The sequence below is a fragment of the Dipodomys ordii genome, unplaced genomic scaffold, assembly GCF_000151885.1.
Source record: "Dipodomys ordii isolate 6190 unplaced genomic scaffold, Dord_2.0 Scaffold191, whole genome shotgun sequence".
Lineage (NCBI taxonomy): Eukaryota > Metazoa > Chordata > Mammalia > Rodentia > Heteromyidae > Dipodomys > Dipodomys ordii.
The window spans coordinates 495,337-516,985 of record NW_012267407.1 but is presented as its reverse complement, the minus strand read 5'-3'; the positions used below and the strand labels follow the sequence as shown (position 1 = coordinate 516,985).

General features: G+C 49.5%; 2 protein-coding genes across 2 annotated transcripts; both read right to left on the bottom strand.

Moving 5' to 3' along the window:
* Nucleotides 1–2,454: 2,454 nt before the first annotated feature.
* On the bottom strand, nucleotides 2,455–6,645 carry LOC105999506 (zinc finger protein interacting with ribonucleoprotein K-like). Its single transcript, XM_013034537.1, has 3 exons — nucleotides 6,528–6,645; nucleotides 5,293–5,419; nucleotides 2,455–4,136 (listed from the first exon to the last, which is right to left on the bottom strand). Exons 1-3 carry the CDS (start codon nucleotides 6,552–6,554, stop codon nucleotides 2,545–2,547), a joined length of 1,746 nt encoding a protein of 581 aa, XP_012889991.1. The 5' UTR covers nucleotides 6,555–6,645; the 3' UTR covers nucleotides 2,455–2,544.
* Nucleotides 6,646–15,023: 8,378 nt separating this feature from the next.
* Nucleotides 15,024–20,961, bottom strand: LOC105999505 (zinc finger protein 665-like). The gene is made up of 3 exons (XM_013034535.1): nucleotides 20,765–20,961; nucleotides 18,446–18,575; nucleotides 15,024–17,149 (listed from the first exon to the last, which is right to left on the bottom strand). The coding sequence occupies exons 1-3, from the start codon at nucleotides 20,795–20,797 to the stop codon at nucleotides 15,042–15,044; spliced, it is 2,271 nt and encodes a 756-aa protein (XP_012889989.1). The 5' UTR covers nucleotides 20,798–20,961; the 3' UTR covers nucleotides 15,024–15,041.
* Nucleotides 20,962–21,649: the final 688 nt, after the last annotated feature.

Sequence of the window (21,649 nt, the reverse complement as noted above, 5' to 3'; positions counted from 1 at the left end):
TTATCCATGTACTTGTGTGATACATATATATATCCAGTTATTTCACTATATTTGTTTACATTTTCACATAATTGTTTGCATTATACTTTAATTCCCAATTGTTTATATTTAACACATATACCTGATAATAAAAGTACTATTAACAATTAAAACACAAATGCAGTTTAATTTTAATTTCCAATCAGTTTACAGCTGAGTTTTTCAAAAAGTCCAATGAACTCCAAGTACATTTAGGAATGATCTTACCCCATATATTCATTCAGGCATTTTTTTGTCAGTTGTGGGACTTGAACTTAGCACCTGGGTGCTGACCCTGAGCACTTTTTGCTCAAGGCCTAGTGTTCTACCACTTTGAGCCACAGCGCCATTTCCAGTTTTCTGGTGGTTAACTGGAGATAAGTCTCATAGACTTTTCTGCCCAGGCTGGCAGATCTCAGGCTCCTGAGTAGCTAGAATTACAGGTATGAGCCACCAGTGCCTGACTCAGGCATTCTTCCCCCCACCCCATTTGAATATATTTGTTATACAAAGGAGATTTCATTTTATTGCTCAAAAAACCCTTATACACACATTTTCTACTGTACATGAATTAGTGCTCATAACACTGTTTTCCACAGGTCAAACGTATAAGTGCATCTCAGCCTTCTTCAGGCCCCAGAGGATTCTGGGAGGCTGGAGCCCCTCCAGGGGCTTCATCTGCCTTGGGATGGGGTGGCACCTCCAGGCGGTTTGTGGGCCAATGACTGATGCCTGTGGGGAGAGGATCACCACCACAGTGTCCCGCACATGTGCCCGTGATGCGCCCCTCCACCCCCCCATCCTGCAGCTGTGACTTGTGACTGGACTAAAGCGTATGTGGAGACAGCTACCCCCATACGCCATGGCAGACAAAAGTAACTGTGTTCGCTCACTTTGAAGTTTTTGCTTTGTTGGAAGCAATGTCATTCATGGCCTGACACCTGTCACGGAGTCCCAGAGGCTGAGGTATTATTTTTCTTCTTAAAGCTTGTGTCCTGTTCCTTTAACAATCAACATGGCAGGGCTCCCCAAAACAGATGACCTGCCAGCTGTTACACTGAAAGTGAAGGTAGATCACTCATGAGATGTCTGCAGGAAGCTCTGTTGACTCCTTGCATCCTGGTTTTTTGGATTCATACAAGACATGGCATATACGAGATGGCCTGAACCAGGCAGTTTCTCAGACACCCGCAGTCACCTAATGTGACCACACTCTTTCCAGAATCAACGTAGCATGTTACACTTGACTGCCTCTCGGCTGACTTAGGACCGCAGTTACAGGAGGATTCCAGCCCACACATTCCTGCACTGTTTTGCTGGGGGGTCCTGGGAAGCAATCCACACTTGGTAAAGGGAGACAGAGCCATGCTCTGCCGTTACGCTCTCCCTGACGCACATACCATTGATTGTCCCATAGAAGCTGTCCAGCTTGTCAGAAACAGCCTAATTCCCTAGACGTGCAACTAATCTGATATGTAAAAAGCCAAGATTAAAGGTAGAGGTTTCTGCTTTATCAACACAGAAGCCAGGGCTATGTGACCAGTGAGTCACTTGGAGGCCAGGAACCATGTGTGTCACATGAAACCACAGCATGCACGAAGAAGCCAAGCCTACCTGAGGCCTCCAGACCAGCTCTGGGTCCCTTTGGCCTTGCTGGGGTTTGCTATGCCTTGATCACTCAGTGAACAGACTCAAGCTAAAAGCTACTGGTACTGCCATCGGGGCCTGGGATAGCAGAAGCATCATGGCCGCCGTGACCAGTCAGGAAGTTTCTGCCCCAGTGCAGGCTGGCTCGAGGCAATGGCCACAAGTCCAGAATGCAGAGTTTCCCCTCAGCCTCACCCCACCCTGGAACCCACTGGACATCTTACACATAGACATCTGCAAGTGTGAAGGGCATGTCAGGTGGACAGGACCCACTCTTGTGTGGACCTACTGGACTATATTATTCTATCCAGGGGCCATTTCCAAGCAGAGGCTTCCTGCTGGTAGATGGGAAAGAGGAGAGCCAAGAGCATCCCCTATGTGCTCCAGATGTACATGCGTCTGTGCTGGGCGATGCGTTGGGTGTGGAGGACAGGAATGGCAAGGCAGGGGTTCTCATCTGCAGCAGTGTTGGGGCCTCTCCAGCAGCGTCCTGCATGTGCAAAACCTGACACTGTCCACAAACTCAGCTTCTTCTCAGTGTCACTGTTGGTGATGAACAGACAGCCCCACCCTTCACAATCATGAACCCAGCATGTGTAGAGTGTAGCATTCCCAGCACGAACCCCCATGTGTAATGAGTGAGCTCTGTGTTAGTCTTTCCCACAATGGCCATGCTTGTAAGAGTTTTCTTTTCTGCCTGGTGCTCTACTACTTGAGCCATACCTCCACTTCTGGCATTTAGCTTGTTAAATTGGAGATAAGAGCCCCACATACCTTTCTGGCTTTGAACCATGATCCTCAGATCTCAGCCTCCTGAGTAGCTAGGATTGCAGGCGTGAGCCACCAGCGCTGGGCCTTATGGGTTTGCTCCATGTTGCTTTACGGGTGTTGAACAATACTGGATTCATACCAAAAAGGTTTATCACGTCCGCTGTACTCGTAAGGTTTCTCTCCCTCATGAACTCGGTAGAGACTGGTGACATTAGCACGCCGAGTCAAAGGTTTCCCGAAACTTCTGCACTCGTAAGTGCCTTCTTTCATGTGCGCTCTCTGATGCTCGGTGAGGTTGCTCCCTCGTTTATAGGACTTGCCGCAGTCAGCACACACGTATGGCCTCTCCCCGGTGTGTACTCTCTGGTGCACAGTGAGGTCATAGCCCCGCTTGAAGGAGCGCCCACACTCTGCACACTCGTACGGCCTCTCCACGTTGTGCACCCGCTGGTGCACGGAAAGGACGCTTCTTTCCTTAAAGGACTTCCCACAGATGCGGCACTGGTAGGGCCTCTCCCCCGTGTGGATCCTCTGGTGCACAGTGAGGACGCTCTTCTCCTTGAATGACTTGCCACAGTAGGCACACACATAAGGCCTCTCGCCCGTGTGGCCTCTCTGGTGCACGATGAGACCATTTCTTAGCTTAAAGGATTTGCCACACTCACCACACTCATAGGGCCGCTCCCCTGTGTGGCCTCGCTGATGCACGGTGAGCTCACCTCCACGCTTAAAAGCCTTCCCACAGTATGTGCACACGTAGGGCCGCTCCCCGGTATGCACCCGCTGGTGCACGATCAGGTCACCTCCGCGCTTGAAGGACTTTCCACAGTCCCTGCACACGTAGGGCCGCTCCCCGGTGTGCACCCGCTGGTGCACAGTGAGGGCGTAGCCATCCTTAAAGCATTTCCCACACTCCCCGCACTCGTAGGGCCGCTCGCCTGTGTGGATCCGCTGGTGCACGGAGAGGGCTGCTCTGCGCTGGAAGAACTTCCCGCACTCCCCGCACCCATATGGCCGTTCCCCGGTGTGGATCCGCTGGTGGATATACAGGGCTGCTCGGCGCTTGAACAGTTTCCCACACTCGCTGCACTCATGGGTTCTTTCTGCCGGATGGACTGTTGGAAATGGGACAAGGGAGTACTGAGTGTGGAATGGTCTCTCACACACGCTGTGCTCATAAAGATTTTCTCCAGGATACACACTCAGGTTGGGAAAAGCTGTATTTTCATGGCTGGAAGCTTTTGTCCACTGAAAGAAGTCGTAGTAGCTCCTCCCGTAGTGAAATGCTTCCCAAAGCTGGGTGGTGTGCGGGCCCTCACAGTGGGGGATGACTGGGGGTTGCAGGAAGTGAGAAAATGCAGACAGATCCTTCCAGAGGTCCTCAAATTGGAATCGCTGTCCCCACACGAGGTAGTCAGAGTTTTCCTCAAGCGCAGTCCCATCCACACCCCACGCCACTGGCTCCTCCTCCCTCTGATGGTCCTGGTGCTGATGGACATCTGCATTCGCCTCAGGCAAGCAGGGCTGCTGCACCGGAGGAAGAGCCAGGTACAAGATGTCTTTCAAGACGAGAACACAGATGCTGCAGGAGTGAGTCTTCTGGGTGGGTGGACATATCTGTGGACTTGTCACATGTGACTTTCCACCCAAAGACACACGGGGCACAGATGATGCCCAACCGTCTACTTCATGCCCACAACCTAAACCAGAGAAATGACAGTGAAACACCTGCATCCCATGGCAGGAGCAGGGGGGGAGGGGGGGCGCGTGGGATTTTCTTGGTGGTGCTGAGATCAATCCCAGGGCCTTATACTTGCTAGACAAGCACGCTACTACCTAGCTCAACACTGCAGGATTAGTCTGAAGACAGAAGTGTGGAGCCAGAGGACTGGGCCTCTGTAGACATAGAACTGGGGCAGTGCCATACACAGGGCACAGGAATGGGCGGCAACACTGGGAAGAGAAGCGGGGTTTGAACCTCCCTCCCTTGGGAACGGTCACTGTGAAATCCCCCAAGCTCGCCACAGCATCTTCAGAGCAGCCCGGCCAGGGCAGGGAGCTCACACCACGGGAGGCACTGCTCCAGCCCAGGGCAGCAAAGCAACTCATGCTGTGTTAGAAAATGTTTCAGGAGATGCGTGCGGCTTATGGCCCATGAGGAACACATCAGCAGGGAGAATGCTGCAGAGGCAAGTAGAGTGCACTAGTGAAGGAAGGAGGAGGGGCAGAATGCAGAGCACAGACAAGTATGGCAGCACTGTAGATTCTTGGGCTGACAGGAAGGGGGGACCCAGGGTATGCATTCCTGTCCTCAGGCCTTCTCTTAGGACCAGGCACTGCTAAGAACAACTTCCCACGTTTATCCTAAGCAGCACACAAGATTCTCTGAACCCCTGGCTGCAGTATGCACATGAGCATGTGCATGAAGCTCCAAGGGACAGGGTCGGGTGGCCTCAGCAGCAGCCCAAGCCACTCCGCCCACTGCACTTGGGAAGACCAGTAGTACAAGGAAGACTGAGAGGAGGGGCTGTGGGTATCCGCTGCAATGCCAGGAGAACCAAAGAACAGAAAATGGGCAAAAGGTGTTGTGCATGCCGAGGGTCACAGGCCAGGGCAAGGGAGAACAAGACTATCCTCCAGGCCGGTGTCACACAACTTCCTGCCGAATCCGTGCTGGCAGTTATGATAGCACTTGGCATCGGGGGTACACAGGGCAGAGCGTGTGGCCACATCCACATCACCCGTGCCAAAAGTGAGCAGTTAGCAGAGCCTATGGACCACAGTGGAGGAGGCAGGGTTGCTTGTGGGGAGAGAAGGATGACCAGAGACCAGGATGGGTGGGCGTGGCTATCTTACCTACAGAGGTCACAAGGGCAAAGGTCTCCAGCATCACATTGAGGTACAGTTGCCTCTGAGCTTCATCAAGGAACCCCCACTCCTCTGGGGTGAAGGAAAAGACCACATCCTCAAAGTTTGCATAGGCCTGCCATGGTTGGAAGAAAATATTCCATCATCAGCTTCTCTGTTAGGACTCCAGGTTGATACGCCCATCCTCGTCTCCAGGAAGACGCCAGGCTCTATTTCCTTCCATAGTACCAACAGGTGGTCAGCAGACATCACATAAAGTCTGACACTGGCTGGTACAGATGTCTCTTGTCAGTGGTCAAAGCCTCTCTCCTTACCGCCCCCTCCCCCGCCATGAATGGTAACCTTGGCATTAACATGTTGGCTTACCGTTCACCTTTGAGTCACTAAGAGCAAATCCACCATTTCCCAGACTCCTCCTGTCTGGTCTAGGTGCACATCATATTTTGCACACTTCCACAGTTATTTCCACCACCACCACCACCCCCTCGGTCTACACTACCCAGAGTGTGCTGGTACCAAGAACGCAATGGTGCTACTGCTGCAAGGACAGTGACACAGCCCTGAAGGTCACCTTGGCTGGCCATTCCTGTCCCAACCTTTAATATCAAGGGCTGTGTGTGGCTCCCAGAACCCCCTCCCTGGCTGGCAATGGTGCACCGGGTGTTCCTGACCAGGGCCCTGCCCTCCTACCACAGAAAGACTGCACATGCTCCCACTCTCATCTGCCACCTTGAAGCTCCTTAGACCTCGAGGGTAACACGGAATTTTGGAGTGAACAAAAGCAGCCTGCAAGGCTCCATGCTGGGGACATGCTCCCACGGGTTGGGGAAGGGGGCAGGGACCAGCACAGGCCTGAGTCCTCTTTGCCTGTGTGTGGTGGTGGGGGGAGGGAGACACTAACAGGCCTGGGTCGTCCTCGCGTGGGACTGGGAGGTGGTGCGGAGAACCCACAAAGGCCTGGGTCGGGGGTGGTGGGGGGAAGTGGGGCCCGCATAGGCCGAGTCATCCTCGCGTTGGACTCGGGACCCCGCACAGGCCCCGGTCCTCTTAGCAGAACTGTGCCCCGGTGACTCGCCACAGGGCCGACAACGGGTCCCGTACTCCGGGGTGGAGTCGCCCTGCATGACGTCACACCCCGCTCTGCGGTCCCTGGAAGGACGCTCCCCGCTCCCGGGGACCCGGGCCGGCCTCGCACGCTCGGGAGGGGGGGGAGGGGGGCTCACCTGGGCCGCATCTCCCGGCGCAGCCATTAGGGTCGCGGGCGCGGCCGTCACCGGGTTTCCGTCCCTCAGAACCGCGGCCGCGCGACAGGGCGGACACCGAGCCGCGACCCACGTCGTCCCGCCCGCCTCAGGTAAACCTCGATCCCACCCCCCATAGACCCGCACGTTGAACAGCCAAACACGCGCTACCGGAAGTCCCGCCCCAACGCCATGCTGCAAAGGGGGGAATGAGCCTGCTCAAACGCTGACTGGCCTCGCGTCATTCTACGAGAACAGGGCCTTCTGGGTAATGTAGTTCCTGAAGTCCCAGGCGGAGGCCAGTGGGTTGGACCTGGAAAGACTGGAGGGCTCCACTTGGGGAACTGGGCAAAGGCCTACAGCATCCGTTGTGCGCGAGTGCGCTCGCAGCATCTTCCAGCCTGGTTTACGGCTGAGTCTGCGGGAAGTCTGTTGTTGCCAGCACAAAGTGGTGGCTAGATTACATGGCAGTGTTATTGTTTACTTTCCCTGTACCCCTGCTCCCATTCTCACCAGTAAGACTTCATGATCGTCACCTGGCCGGGGTGAGATGGCTCTCAATGCTTTTCTCTGATGCTCAGGATGCCTTTTTTCGGGGGTTGGGGTGGGGTTGGTCGTGGGGCTTGAACTCTGGGCCCTGGCGCTGTCCTCAGCCCTTTAGCCCAAGGCCAGTGCTCTACCACTTGAGCCACAGCGTCACTTCAGTGTTGGAGATGAGTTTCACGGACTTCCTGCCCAGGCTGGCTTTGAACCGCGAGCCTCCAGTCTCAGCCTCCTGAGTAGCTGGGGTAACAGGCCTGAGCCACCGGCGCCCGGCAGGATGACATTTTAAGAAACGTATTTATTTTTGTTTGTACTTGAATCTTCACTTGAAAAGAATCTGCAGTTCCCTTCCCCATTTTTTGACTGGTACATCTGCTTTTTGGTCATTCATACTTTCTAAGCTTTGCGATGTTTTTCTTCCCCTTGTGGAGATGCTGTTTAAAAAATATAATTTGTTATTACAGAGGGGACATACAAAGGGATTACAATGACTGCATTTCCTTTCATACAGCGTCTCCTGTCCCTCATTCCCTCCCAGACCCTCCCTCCCTCTCCACCCATGAGTTGTGCGGTTCAATTTCATCACTGTCCAGTGAGCTCCACCCACGGCTGCACCTTTTCACCCTTTCCACTTGAGTTGTGTACCCTCCCCGCAAACCTTCCAAAGATGTATACTTGAATACACCATACACAAGGTAAAGACAGAATCATCAACAAAAGAGGTCTCTTGTTTCCATATCTTGGAGTTTATTTCAGTATGTGTATTATTTTATATAAATATGAAGAGGCACTTAGGCATTGTGCCTTTGTGATTCTCTCCTGAAAGAATATTCTCTTTTGGTCTCACTGTATTTATAATCCTGTATATCATATCCCAGTTTACTCTAGGTCTATTTCCTGCATATCAGAGAATGTGCACTATTTGTCTCTCTGAGCTTGGCTTACCTCACTTCACATGATTTGTTCTAGAGATGCTTCCAAGTTTCAGATCCATCTGCCAATTATTCTTCCCCTTCCCCCTCCCCCGAGCTATTAGAAGACAAAGAATACAGAAAAGGCTGAGTATTAATATGGAGGTTCAGTAAGATAGATATTTCTAACACATACAGTTTGTAAAGTCATTATGATATTTTGAATTACAAATGAGGACTTCCTTTCTTTGGAGGTCTTGGGGAGCAATGCAACAAGGTGAAAACTGGCACAGGAACTATTCTTTACCATTATACTCTTCCTACTGAGGCACATATAATTGGGGGGGTCCCCTAAGAGTTCATCACTTCATATAACCAGATCCTAATTCCATATAAGTAACCAAATAGTCACAAGAAGCAAGATGAAAGGTTACATCAAAATGTCTTTATTAGAGGAGGGATCAGAGAAATATGAGGCAGACCATTATCAGCCAGTGACTTGGAGTCTAGAAAAATCAACTACTCCCAACGACTCCAGGAAGAAGCCATGCCTTCCTTGCAAGCCGCAGGCTGAAGCGTCACCATGTTCATCAGTGTGACAGTGTCCCGTCAGTGATAGCATCCTGTGTGACGGTGTCCCATCAGTGTGACAGTGTCCTGACAGGGTGATGGCGTCCCGTCAGTGTGTCCTGTTAGTGTGACAGCGTCCCATCAGTGTGAGTGTTGTCAGTGTGACAGTGTCCTGTTAGTGTGATGGCATCCTGTCAGTGTGACAGCATCCCACCAGTGTGACGGCTTCCCGTCAGTGTGACAGCGTCCCATCAGTGTGACAGCGTCCTGTCAGTGTGACAGTGTCCTGTTAGTGTGATGGTGTCCCATCAGTGAGTGCTCAACTAAACAAACAGAATGAAGTTGTCTAAGTGTCTACTCAAGATTTCATTCAGGGAAGAGAGGCTCACTGACCCATGCCTTGGCTAGTGCATGGTGGTAGAGGAGACAATGGCTCTAAAATAGTGTGACGATGATTTCACTTTGGCAGCAATGGCCAGGCAAAACCCAGCATGCACAGAGCCACTCCTGTTTTCCTTACCTCATGTGTAAATTCAAGGGAAATCTGAAGCACTGAACATATGCATGTGTGCAGAAAGCTGCCTGAGGTTTTCAGGTATGGACATAATGAGCAAAACTTCATTCCTATGCCAGGCACTGGTGGCTCACACTTGTAATCCTAGCTATTCAGGAGGTTGAGATCTGCTGATTACAGTTCAAAGCCATACCGAGCAGGAAAGTCTGTGAGACTCTTATCTCCAATGAGCCACCAGAAAACTGGAAGTGGTGCTATGGCTCAAGTGGTAGAGCACTCGCCTTGAGCTGAAGAGCTGAGGGACGGCGCCCAGGCCCAGAGTTCAAGACCCATGACAACCACCACCAACAAAAAACAACCCCAACACCACACATTCCCTTCATGTCTAAGGCTCTTCACAAGCAGGGACTTTTTGCTCCTAAATAGGTTGGGTCACAGACTGAGAGGTTTCCCACTTTAACTACTTTCTTCTGACCTTCCTAAAGTGTCATCCATTTGGTGTGAAAGATGTCCCACATCTAGTGTCCTCCCAGGGCCTTTCTCTGGGGCGAGCCCTGCCCTGTGACGAGGGGAGTTCTTTGGTTAAATCACTTACCACGCTGTCGTCCATGGTCACAGCTTTTTCCCATTGTGAAACTCCTGGTGGGAATACTGTTTTTCTGCTCCGTGGTGGTTCCACATTCTTCATGCATGTAAGGCTCTTCTCCAGCATGGGCTCCCTGGTGTACAATAGGGTAGTTCTGCCTTTAAAGCATTGCCCACACTCTCTACCTGCATAGCTGTTCTCCCGTGCGGACGCTCTGGTGCTTTGAGGCAGCTACTTTGGTTAGAGGACTCACCTCACTCCCTGTACGCACAAGGCCTCTCTCCGGGGTTTGATCAGACCAGACCCATGCTTGAAGGATTCATCACACTTTGAGCACTGGTCACCAGTCTTTTTTTTTTGGCCAGTCCTGGGGCTTGAACTAAGGGCCTGGGGGGGGGGCTGTCCCTGAGCTTCTTTTGTTCAAGGTTAGTACCACTTGAGCCACAGCACCACCTCTGGCTTTTTCTGCATTTGTGGTACTGAGGAATCGAACTCAGGACTTCATGCATGCAAGGCAAGCACTCTACCACTGGGCCGCCTTCCCAGCCCTGCCATGGAATATTTGATGCTAACAGTATGACAGAATCAAAGATCGGAGGCTGCATCCAGGATCAGGCATCCCACTCTGACTCCTATGTCGTATCCCCAGGTTAGGCTGTTTTACACCTGTAATGTCCTCCAAAGAGCCACGTGTCAAAGGTTTGTTCTGCACAGTAACTGTGTTCTCTCTTAACAGGGCCTGGAAGTAGATGACATCTTCTGTGAAAAATGGGGTGAACTCACGTTATTCAGAGATGCTGCAGACTGGCATAAATACCGCCCAACATTCAGGTGAACTCGGGTCTCATGAGAAATGAATTCTTCTAGGTCATAAATTAGTCCTGGAAAGTCCTGTGTTTTTTTTAAAAATAATTTGCTTTATTGTTATTATAAAGATGATGTACAGAGGGATTACAATTACACGAATCAGGTAATGGGTAAGTTTCCTTTAGTACAGTGTCTTCTGTTTTTCCCCCCAAGCCCTCCCTCCATCTCTATCCACTCTCACCAGTTTCCAGTGAGCTCCACAGCTGCACTTTTCCACCCTTTTCCCTGGAGTTCTGTACCCTCCCTCACTTGAATACCCCATCTATAAACAAAAGAATCATTAAAACATAAAAATTAAAAGATCTGGTTTCTATGTCTTGAAGTTCTTTGAAATATTTTATATAAATATGAAGAGACACAGACATTTCACCTTTTTGTTTCCAAAGAGTATCCTCTTTTGGCCTCACTATATCTAGAATCCAGTATAATTTATCAGGGTCTTTTACATCTAATTTCCACATATCAGAGAGAACATACTCTACTAGTCTCTCTAACCTTGACTTACCTCACTTCACATGATTTGTTCTAGTTCCATGCATTTCCTGCAAATGACATTATTTTATTCTAATGTCTGTGTAAAATTCCATTGTATGTAGGCACCACATTTTGTGGGCCCACTCATCTATTGTGGGGTATCTGGGCTGTTTCCATATCTTTGCTATTGTGAATAGTGCAGCAGTGAACATGGATGTGCAGGTGTCCTGTCATATCCTGGCTCACGATGCTCAGGGTAGATGCCTAGGAGTGGTGTGGCTGGGTCGTAGGGAAGGTCTGTGTTTAGAACCTCTAGACTGCTATCTAGAGAGGTTGTAATTGTTTATATTCCCACAGGGTTTCTTTCCCCCCAACATTCTCATTCAAATTCAAAATGTTGGCCAATCTAACTGAGGTGAGATGGAATCTCAAGAGTTGTTTTGCATTTATGATAGCCTGGGATGATGAGCAATATTGTGTCTCTTTGCCATTCTCCCTGCTTCTTCTGAGAAAGCTCTCCTTGTTGTTCTTTTGGAGGACATGGGCAGCAATCCACATCAGGCAATAAGCAGAACAGAAACTACTTTTGCCATTATATTTTTGTCAGTGGGGCCCCATATGCAAATTACTACCTCATATTAATAGTGCTTGATTGTACATAATGTAACCCAGCACTGTTACAAGATGAAACTGGCCTGAAACAATCCTCTTTTACTGCACAAACCACAGCCATGTAGGCAGAGTGACCAGTTAGAACTTGGAGTATAAGTGTCATGTCAGACCAACTTCCATGAAAAAGCTAACTGTCTCATGCAAGCTCACATCTGGACCAGAGCTGAGCTCCTCTGCCCAGAAAGGTATCATAGCAGGATATGATCATTCAGCTAACAGAATAAAGTTGCCCTAATGGTTCTAGTTGCTCCAGATTCTCCCAGAGAAGGGGAGATGTATGTGCCTTTGACTCGGTATGCCAGGTAGCCTTTCTTCACATGGCAAGGCGACAGTGGGGGATGATGTCTCTAAGAGTGCTGCCATGAGTTCATCTGGTGAGGTCCCTGAACAATCCAGAGTGTACAGGGCAGCTCCTGCAAACTTCACCTGTTAACTCAGTGGACATGTGCAAGTGGATAATTCAAATTCAGACAAGATTTTTTTTTTTTTCGGTTGTGGGGCTTGAACTCGGCTTGGGTGCTGTCCTTGTGCTCTTCAGCTCAAGGTGGGCGCTCTACCACTTGAGCTACAGCATCACTTCCAGTTTCCTAATGGTTTACTGAAGATAAGAGTCTCACGGACTTTCCTGCCCAGGCTGGCTTTGAACTGCAATCCTCAGATCTCAGCCTCCTGAGAAGCTAGGATTACAGGTGTGAGCCATGGGCACCCGGCTTTCAGACAAGATTCTTACGGTTCTCAAGTAGAGAGATACTGCACAAAAATCACATCCTGTGCAGACTGAAAGTTCTTCCCAACCAGGAACTTTGTGCTGGAAGGGTTCTTTTCACATCCGCAGCTTTCACTGGGCTTTTCTATGGTGTAATCCTTTTGGTGTGGAAAACCAACGTTGTGTGAAAGATTTCCCACATTTGCTGCATTCATAAGGCCTTTCTCCATGGTGTAATGTCTTGTTAAACCTCACCATCTTAGACATCTTAGACTTCTGAGCTTCTGTAACTCCAATTTGCTTTTGTGACTTCATCTTAAAGAAAGGACTGCACCTCTACCTAGTTCCTTATGGTTTGATGTTTAAAGATATATGTATCCCTTGTCCACTGTTTCCTTTACGGTCTCTAGGTAATGATCATAGTCATAGAAACAGGTCATGATACTTGCTTATACCACTGTTTACCTTCTGTAACATCCTGCCTGGCTTGTACCTGCAGGAAAGAACCATTAGGGACTCTCCACCCCTGAGCAAACAAGGTAGGTTTTCTGCTATAAAAGCAGACCTGAAAATAAGCTTGGTATTGCACTGGGTGGAGGGGGAGGATAAAAAGGGTCCCTGAGCCCCAGTGAAGTCACTGGCCAGCTAATAAAAGACTTTCTATTGGCTGTACTCTGTCCATGTGGTCTCTCTAGTGGTCTTCCCCACAAGGGTGAGCTGTTTCCTGGGTCACAGGGCACTATTTTAGCTAAAAGCACCCTCACACATTGTCCACACTCAGGTTTGTGAAATTTCAGGTGCTGAATACTCCTCTTGTGACAAAGATAGTCCCTCCTCATTCTTCACACTCCTAACACCTTAAGACAGTATAGACTCATGTACACTAAGGTAATGAATTTGCTTGAAGGTTCTGCCACATTTTCAACGTTCATAATCTCTTGTGTAAAGTCAGGCAAGATCTTTGGTTAAAGGGTTTTTCACTTTCTGAGAATGGACTGCTCTCCAGTATGGACTAGTGTATCATAAGAGAATATGCTTGTAAATGACTTCCTGCAATCTCTGCATTCATAAAGCCTTTCTCTAGTGTTGGCCTTTCTGATATAAAGGCAGGCCTACCTTTGAAGGACTTTCCCATATTCTTTGTATTCATGAGGCTCCCTCCAGTGTGGACTCTCTGGTGTGCAGGAAGAGCATGTGTTTTCCTTAAAGGATTTCCCACACTGTCTGCATTCAAATGGCCTGGATCCCAGGTGTTTATTATGTCACATTCTCTAATTCATAAGTCTTTCTCCAGTATGTCCTCTTGGTATATAGTAACTTTTTGACTTAATGTTTTTCACATACTGTGTACCTATAAGGTCATTCTCCAGTGAGATTTTTCTGGTATACAGTAAGATACATTTTTTTCTATGAAGGATTTCCTACAATCGATACACCCAAAAGACCTTTCTCCAGCCTGTACTCTTTTCAAACAAGCTAGATCCACCTCCAAGCGCCAATGATTTCCCACACCCTCTACACATAAGGCTTTCCTAGGATTACTGTGGATTTAGCAAGTCCATGACCACACAATGTGTGGACACTGCCTGTAACTCTGGGCCTTTCTGCTCAGGTCATCTTTACCCAGACACAAACTGTCAGAGTAGTTTTCTAGGAGCAGGCCACAGAACCAAGTGCCTTGTTGGAAATCTTGCCCCACCCTAATAATTTTGAACTGGAAATGACTGTGTCCTTACCGATCATTGGTTCCATATCATACCTTTCTCCCAGTGCCTTCTGAGCAATGTAGTTTTCTCTGTTCATTGGGCAGATGTGGGTGCCCCTATCTGAATCATCTGGAACAAAGGCCAAGAGGCTTCTTCCAGGAGTCTTTCCAGGGGCTTTCTCTTAGCCACACTGCTGTAAATCCCTCCTTCCTGATTCCTTTCTTAGTAAAAATCTTGGACCACTCCAGCATTTTCTCATCTTTCATCCAGCTGGCTCCACAAGAGGACTGACAGGGACCCATGACTGGTGCTGAGGACAGCAGCTCTTGGAAGTTAGCAGGGGTACAGACTTGGGCAGGACTGAGGAGCTGAACCCTGAGTGTGCAGTAGGCTGAGGCCTCTTGGAATCCTCTGATCCACCTCCTGAGCTAGGTTTTAGCACATGGCCCCTGAGCCACCTGTGGGAACAGTCTGAAGGAACTCCTTTCCAGGTATCTTGTCTTAGATGCTGTCCCCCCCCCCAACTCTAGACAGTTGTGTTTCATAGTTTTATTGTATCAGATATACATTGGGTGAATTTCCTCTCTTGTACACAATTTACTCCAGTTATTTTTCTCTTGGTATCTCTCTTCCACCTTTTCTACTTCCTATCACAGGGATCATTGTTGTTGCTATTTTTTCCCCCTTCGATCCAGGGGTTTAAAGTCTTGGCATAGGTACTGTCCTGAGCTTTTGTGCTCAAGACTAGCACTCTGCCACCTGAGCCATAGCTCTACTTCTGGCTTTTTCTGTGATTAATTGGAGATAAGAGTCTCAGGGACTTTCCTGCCTGGGTGGGCTTTGAACCTCGGTCCTCAGATCTCAGCCTCCTGAGTAGCCAGGATTTTAGGCATGAGACACCAGCACCTAGCTTCATTGTTCTATTTTTATACATACCAACTGTACATTTATAAGGCCTTTCTTGAATGGATTCTCTGGTGTACAGTAAGAGAACTGCTTTGAGTAAAGCATTTTCCACATTCTCTACACTCATAAGGCTTTTCTCCAGTGTGTACTCTCTTGTGTGAACTAAAGCTGCTTCTGTGCTTAAATGATTTTCCACAATCCTTACACTCAAAAGGTCTTTCTCCAGTGTGACCTCTCAAATGTGTAGTAAGGCAACTTTTTTCCTTAAAGGCTTTTCCACATACTGTGCATGTATGAGGCCTTTCTCCAGTATGATCTCTCTGGTGTGCAGTAAGAGAACTGTTTTGTTTAAAGCATTTCCCACATTCTCTACACTCATAAGGCCTTTCTTCAGTGTGTACTCTCTTGTGGGAACTAAAGCTGCTTCTGTGCTTAAATGACTTTCCACAGTCTTTACACTCAAAAGGTCTTTCTCCAGTATGACCTTTCAAATGTATAGTAAGGTAATTTTTTTCCTTAAAGGCTTTTCCACATACTGTGCACATGTGAGGCCTTTCTCCACTGTGAATTCTCTGGTGTACAGTAAGAGAAATGTTTCGCTTAAAGCATTTCCCACATTCTCTACACTCATAAGGCCTTTCTTCAGTGTGTACTCTCTCATGTGAATGAAAAGCATCTCTGTGCTTAAATGACTTTCCACAATCTTTACACTCATAAGGTCTTTCTCCAGTGTGATCTCTCTTGTGTATACTAAAGGAACTTCTATGCTTAAATGATGTCCCACATTCTCTACATACATAAGGCCTTTCTCCATTATGGCTACTTAGGTGCACATTAAGGTCACTGAACTGATCAAAGATTTCCCCACATTCTCTACACTCATAAGGCCTTTCTCTCTTAGGAAAAGTAAGGTGACTTTTTTCCTTAAATGACTTCCCACATTCTCTACACTCATAAGAACTTTCTGTAGAGTGTACTCTCTTAGGAAAAGTAAGGTGACGTTTTTCCATAACTGACTTCTGACCTGTGCACACGCAATGCTTTTCTCCACTGTAGCGTCTCAGGTGTGTGTTAAGGCCAGTTTTTTGCTTAAAGCATCTTCCACAATCTTTACACTTATAAGGCCTTTCTCCAGTATGGTTTCTCAGGTGCACAGTATGGACACTTTTTTTCTTAAAGGATTTTCCACAAACATTACACACATAAGGCCTTTCTCCAGTGTGTACTCTCTGATGTACAGTAAGGACACCTTTTTCCTTAAATGATTTCCCACATTCCCTACACTCATAAGGCCTTTCTCCAGTGTGGCTTCTGTGGTGTACAGTAAGTGTGGTTTTTCTCTTGAATGATTTCCCACACTCTCTACACACATAAGGCCTTTCTCCAGTGTGGTCCCTCAAGTGCACAGTAAGGGTGCTTTTACGCTTAAAGGATTTCCCACATTGGCTACACCCATAAGGCCTTTCTCCAGTGTGGTTTCTCTGGTGTGCAGTAAGGGATCTCCTTTCCTTAAAGGACTTGCCACATTCCTTACACTCATACTGTTTTCCTCTAATGTGGCTTCTGTGGGGCTGTGCATGTGAGTGGTCCTTGCGGCACAATGGCTCACTCTTGGTAGGCTCAGAGAGATTGTTTTCTGTGCAGGGTCTTGGGTTATAAATAGACATCTTTTTGTGGATGGGAGCTTTGCTGCACACAAACAATTTGTAGTAATTTTCTGCATAATTTGGTGCTTCCACAGAGTCACAGCTGCTGGTCTCCTCACTGTTAAGAATGGTGAGGAGGGGCTGAAGTTCAGAAAAAGATGGGAAACTCTCCCAAAAGCTGCTACAAGTAGTTAAGTATTTCTCTGACACAAAAGACTCACAGCTTTTTGACAGTGCAGTCCCATCAGTGTCCTCCTTAAAAGGTTTCTCCGCACCAAGAAGCCTCTGGTATGTGGACAAGCTTGCACACGCCCCTCCCTGGGACCACTTCTGCACACTCAGACCAGCCAGGCACAAGATGTCTTTCAAGACTGAAGCACAGACACCACAGGGACGAGCCCTCAGGCTGGAAGCATCTGTAGCTGGAGTCCTCGAGAATGCCACCCCTGCCACAGAACCACTGTGCCCACACACCTCCTTACCGCCTACTCTGTGTCCACAACCTGAAATCAAAAAGGCACGATGAAATGCAGATAGACTACAGTGGGACAAAGAAAAGAGCTGGAAGCCTTTTGTGGTGCTGGGATCAAACCCAGGGTCTTGTACAAGGGAGGTATGCACTATGGCACTAAGCCACACTCCCAGCATGGCAGACTGGCTTGAGGTGGAAGTGGGGTTCCATTTGCATAAGGGGCTGCTTCACAAAGATGTACTTCTAAAGACTGAAAATCCAGAAAACTACAGCAACATGGGAGACGAAGACTGACTGGCAAAAGAGGAGAGGCACAATTTCCAATCTGTCAGCAGACTTCGGGAATACTACTTCATGGTACTCTTTTTTTCACCTACCATGAGACCCCCAAACACAACAATCAATTTTCTTCCAAGACCCACCAGTGGGTAAACAAGCACACACGGTGCAGCATAGTGCTGGAGGCCAGGTGGGGGAAAACAACTAGAATGCACATTGATATTTCTTTGTATATTTGCATACTGCAAAACACCTTAGTTTTGGGTTAGTGTTGGAGAAAATTCCAGAAAGCTCAGGAGATTGGAGCTATTGGTGTATATGGATAAGAAAGGTGGGGCCCAGGAAGGGTGGAGAGACACCCGTGGTGTGACAGAATGTGCTTTTCATGGGGTTTGTCCAGTGGGCAATGGACTAAAATCACTAGCACACAGGGCAGTCTCCTGTACTGTAACACAACAGCCAAAATGTCACTTCCCCTGAACTACCCTTAGCATATCCAAGTGTTTATGTCAATCCTATGAAGCAGCTAGGGTTTTTCCTAAGTACTCTTGCAGCTTGGGAGGGAGTATGAGTCTCTCCTCTAGAGAAAGACAAAGCACGTGAGCCCTACACACTGTCCTGGGCCACTCAGCACAAAAGAGCCAGAAGGAAAGGAAATAGCTGTCCTGGAAGGACAGCCGGGCACAACAATGCTGAGAGAGAGGGGGGCGGGAGGGGGGAGAGCAAGCACTGTGAGAAAGTATCAGAGGTAAGAAGGGTAGAACTGGACTCAGAGGTGTGATACATGTAAACTGTCACCCAGTTGGGCTGAAGGTCAAGAGGGGAACCATCGAGGTGACTGTCAGGAATCTTCCCCAGTCCATGCAGGGGATAAAGATGTGTCACTAGAGCTGCTCCAGGCAGTACACACAACTCAGCAACAGCAACCACAGCACACATGACAAAAAGAAGTGGCAAAGTATCAGAAACCAATGACTAGCTGCAAAAGCTGCCTGTGAAGACAGAGGAAGCCAAGAGGCCAGGGTAGTGATGAATGTGATGATCTTACCTACAGAGGTTCTAAGTGCAAAGGTCTCCAACATCACACTGAGGTACAGGTGCCTCTGGGCCACATTAAGGAACTTCCATTCCTCAGGGGAGAAATAAATGACCACATCTTGGAAGGTCCCACACACCAGCTACAGTTGGAACAGAACATTCCATCATCAGATTTTGCAGGTACTGACTGTGATTTGATGAAACTCAGCACTTCACATCCATCCTCGGTGCCACATTTGCCAGCTCAGAGAAGATTCCAGATCCCACTGCTACCAATGTCCACTCTCTGCTTGGGCTCTCATGTTTTCCTCCCTACTGACCAGCAGGTGATCATGGAGATACCAACTAAGGTCTGTGGCTATCATGTAGAGCTGTATCCATTCCCCGCAAATGTACTCAGGTCTTCCATGTGGTACTCTTATACAAAACCAAATATGGGTTTGTTTTTCACCTTCATGTTACAAAAGTCCACAGGACCACCACTTCAAAAGGAAGTCCACAGGACAACCACTTCAAAAGGAAGACCAGTAGGATGGCCACTTCAAAAGGAAGTCCACAGGATGACCACTTCAAATGCTCTCTCTAGATGGACACACAGTTTGGACCAAACCCTTCTTACACTGGCAGCTATTTTCAATCCTCAGAGCTAAGGGAGGCCCTCCCTCCTTACTCTTCTCAGCACTCAGTATGCGAACAGAACACAGCCTGTCCATGCTGCAGGCAACCCACACACTGAGGTGGGGGCCACTTGCCTGTGTTCCTTGCATCAACATTTGCCATAATAACTGTCTGTGCTTCCCAACATCTACTGGGGCTCCCCATTAATGGTGTACCTGATACCTCTCAACAGTCACACCCCTTTTACCTGATAATTTTCCTTCCAAACAATGCTACAACAGCCAGCCACTACAGGCCAGTGGGTCTACCGCTGGACTTTCCCAGTCTGAAACCTTGCAATCACATCAAGGCTGCCAAGAAAATTCTGGGGAAACTTTCATACTACATCCATCACTCCCTAGCTCATGGTCCATCTCACTCTCTTCTTTCTTTACAAACACTGGCAACCACCTGACCATCTTCTCTCCTACAGTATGACCATGTCACTCAAACAAATGGTATTGTGATGGGCCCCATACCCACTGTAAACCCCAAATGGCCACCCTCACCTTTCAAGGCTGCTAAGAACACAATGATCCCAAGACTAGGACTCCCCTTCTTTATTACAGTCCATACAGACATAGATACACCTAGGGGCAGCCTGTAGCCACTACCTGTTGTCCATCTCCAGACTTTTACCATGGGGCTGCCCTCTTCCTGTCTCCATTAATGTGTCTCTGGAGCATTCAAACTCTTTTTTTTTTTTGGGGGGGGGGTCCGGTAGTGGGGCCTGAACTCTGGGCCCTGGAGCTGTCCCTCAGCTCTTCAGCTCAAAGCTAGCGATCTACCACAGCGCCACTTTCGGCTTTTTTTTTGCTTATGTGGGGATGAGGAATCGAACCCAGGGCCTCAGGCATGCAAGGCAAGCGCTCTACCACTGAGCCACCTTCCCAGCCCACATTCACACTCTTAAGATGGAGATAATCTAAGCTTTTGACGACCCGTGGGAAGCTCTTCCACTAGTGACTTTGTCGTCCCAGTGGGTGGGGCTTCTAATCCCAACCACCAAAACCCCAGAGAGCCTTGGGGTGCCACCTTTCCCTTTCACCCACGGAGTCAGAAGGTGAACTGCTGGCCCCATTTCCCATTGAGGCCTATTTCTATTGTCATGATAACGAATCTCAACTTCTGCTAAGAAATAGCCAAAAACCACCGCATGTTTTTCTTTTTTCGGTTGGTCATGGGGCCTGAACTCTGGGCCTGGGAGCTGTCCCTGAGCTCTTCAGCTAAAGGATAGCGCTCTACCACTTGAGCCACAGCACCATTCCAGCTTTTTCAGCTTATGTGGTGCTGAGGAATCGAACCCAGGGCCTCATGCATGCAAGGCCAACACTCTACCACTGAGCCACCTTCCCAGTCCCCCACCACATGTTTTGTAGACACTGTTCCCATCCCAAGCATTCCCACCCACTGTCCCTCCTAGGCCCTTCGGACCCCTCCAGGCCCAAGGGTCCCTCCAAGCCTCAGGACGGACCACAGGGCGGGCCATAGGACGGACCACAGGACAGACTGCAGGGCGGCCTTGCTATGCGCTGGGCCTCGGCGTTGACGCTGAGACTTCACTCAGAGCTCCCCGGACAGCCGGGCCCAGGGATCCGAATCCCAGCAGCTCACAGGGCCCAGGCCGGCCTCGATCTCTCGGCAAGGAGGGCCGGGGCCGCGGGACGCTCACCTGAGCCGCGTCCCTCGAGGTGGCGGCCGCCATTGGAGTCGCGGGCCAGGCGCGGCTGTCGTGGCCGTCGCCGGGTCTCCTCCCCTCAGAACTGCGGCTGGGGTCCGAGCGGACGCCACGCCCTCCAACCCCTCCCGTCGGCTCCAGTCACCTCGCGCCGGCTCCACGCCCCGAATAGGGGACTAAAGGCCGGGAAACCGGCGCCAAACGCGGACGGCAGGAAGTCCCGCCCAACCCGGCTTTTACCAACCGGAAAATGCGTGTCACTCCACTGCTCATTGGCTGCGCAGCTTCCGGCGGCGCGCAGTGCTTTCTGAGTAATGTAGTTCCCGCAGGTCGGCGGCCATGGGCCGCTCCTCACCTGAGCGGAGTCCAAGCCGACCCCGCAGGACTCTGGAATATGGCTCCCGCCGCTCCACCCTAGAGGGTTTCCGTTAGCCCTGCACATCCCCTTCCCAGACAGGAAACACCGGGAGGCTGATCGCCAATGCACCACCGGAAAACCAAAAGTGGCGCTGTGGCTCCAGCAGTAGAGCGCCGGCCTAGAGCTGAAGAGCTGGGGGGGGACAGCGTCCAGGCCTCGGGGGACAAAGCTGTTGAGGCAAGAGGAAAGGAAGATGAAGCCGCCATTGCTGGCTGCGGTGGAGTCACCCCGCTGCGGCCGCATCTGCCCGGCTGGCCGCAGCTCAGTGCCCCTGACTCGGCTTGGGTAGTCCGGCCCGCCGCCCACAGGACAAACTAGTGGCAGCCCTTCCATGAGGTGCAAGACTTGAGAGGGGTTCTCACTACATAGGGCCATCTAATTTCAAAGCCCTTGGGGGAGGGGAGGGAGAGAGAGAGAGAGGAGGGTGAGCACGCAAACACCACTAGAATCACCTGGAAAAC

Bases quoted from the DNA above. Each gene is read 5' to 3' on its own strand.
- LOC105999506 (XM_013034537.1), bottom strand. From the start codon at position 6,554: ATGGCTGCGCCGGGAGATGCGGCCCAG. The intron at 5,420-6,527 runs GTGAGCCCCCCT...CAACCATGGCAG, and splicing joins CGCCGGGAGATGCGGCCCAG to GCCTATGCAAACTTTGAGGA. The intron at 4,137-5,292 runs GTAAGATAGCCA...TCTCTGGTTTAG, and splicing joins TGCCCTTGTGACCTCTGTAG to GTTGTGGGCATGAAGTAGAC.
- LOC105999505 (XM_013034535.1), bottom strand. From the start codon at position 20,797: ATGGCGGCCGCCACCTCGAGGGACGCGGCTCAG. The intron at 18,576-20,764 runs GTGAGCGTCCCG...TTCCAACTGTAG, and splicing joins CCTCGAGGGACGCGGCTCAG to CTGGTGTGTGGGACCTTCCA. The intron at 17,150-18,445 runs GTAAGATCATCA...TTTTGATTTCAG, and splicing joins TGCACTTAGAACCTCTGTAG to GTTGTGGACACAGAGTAGGC.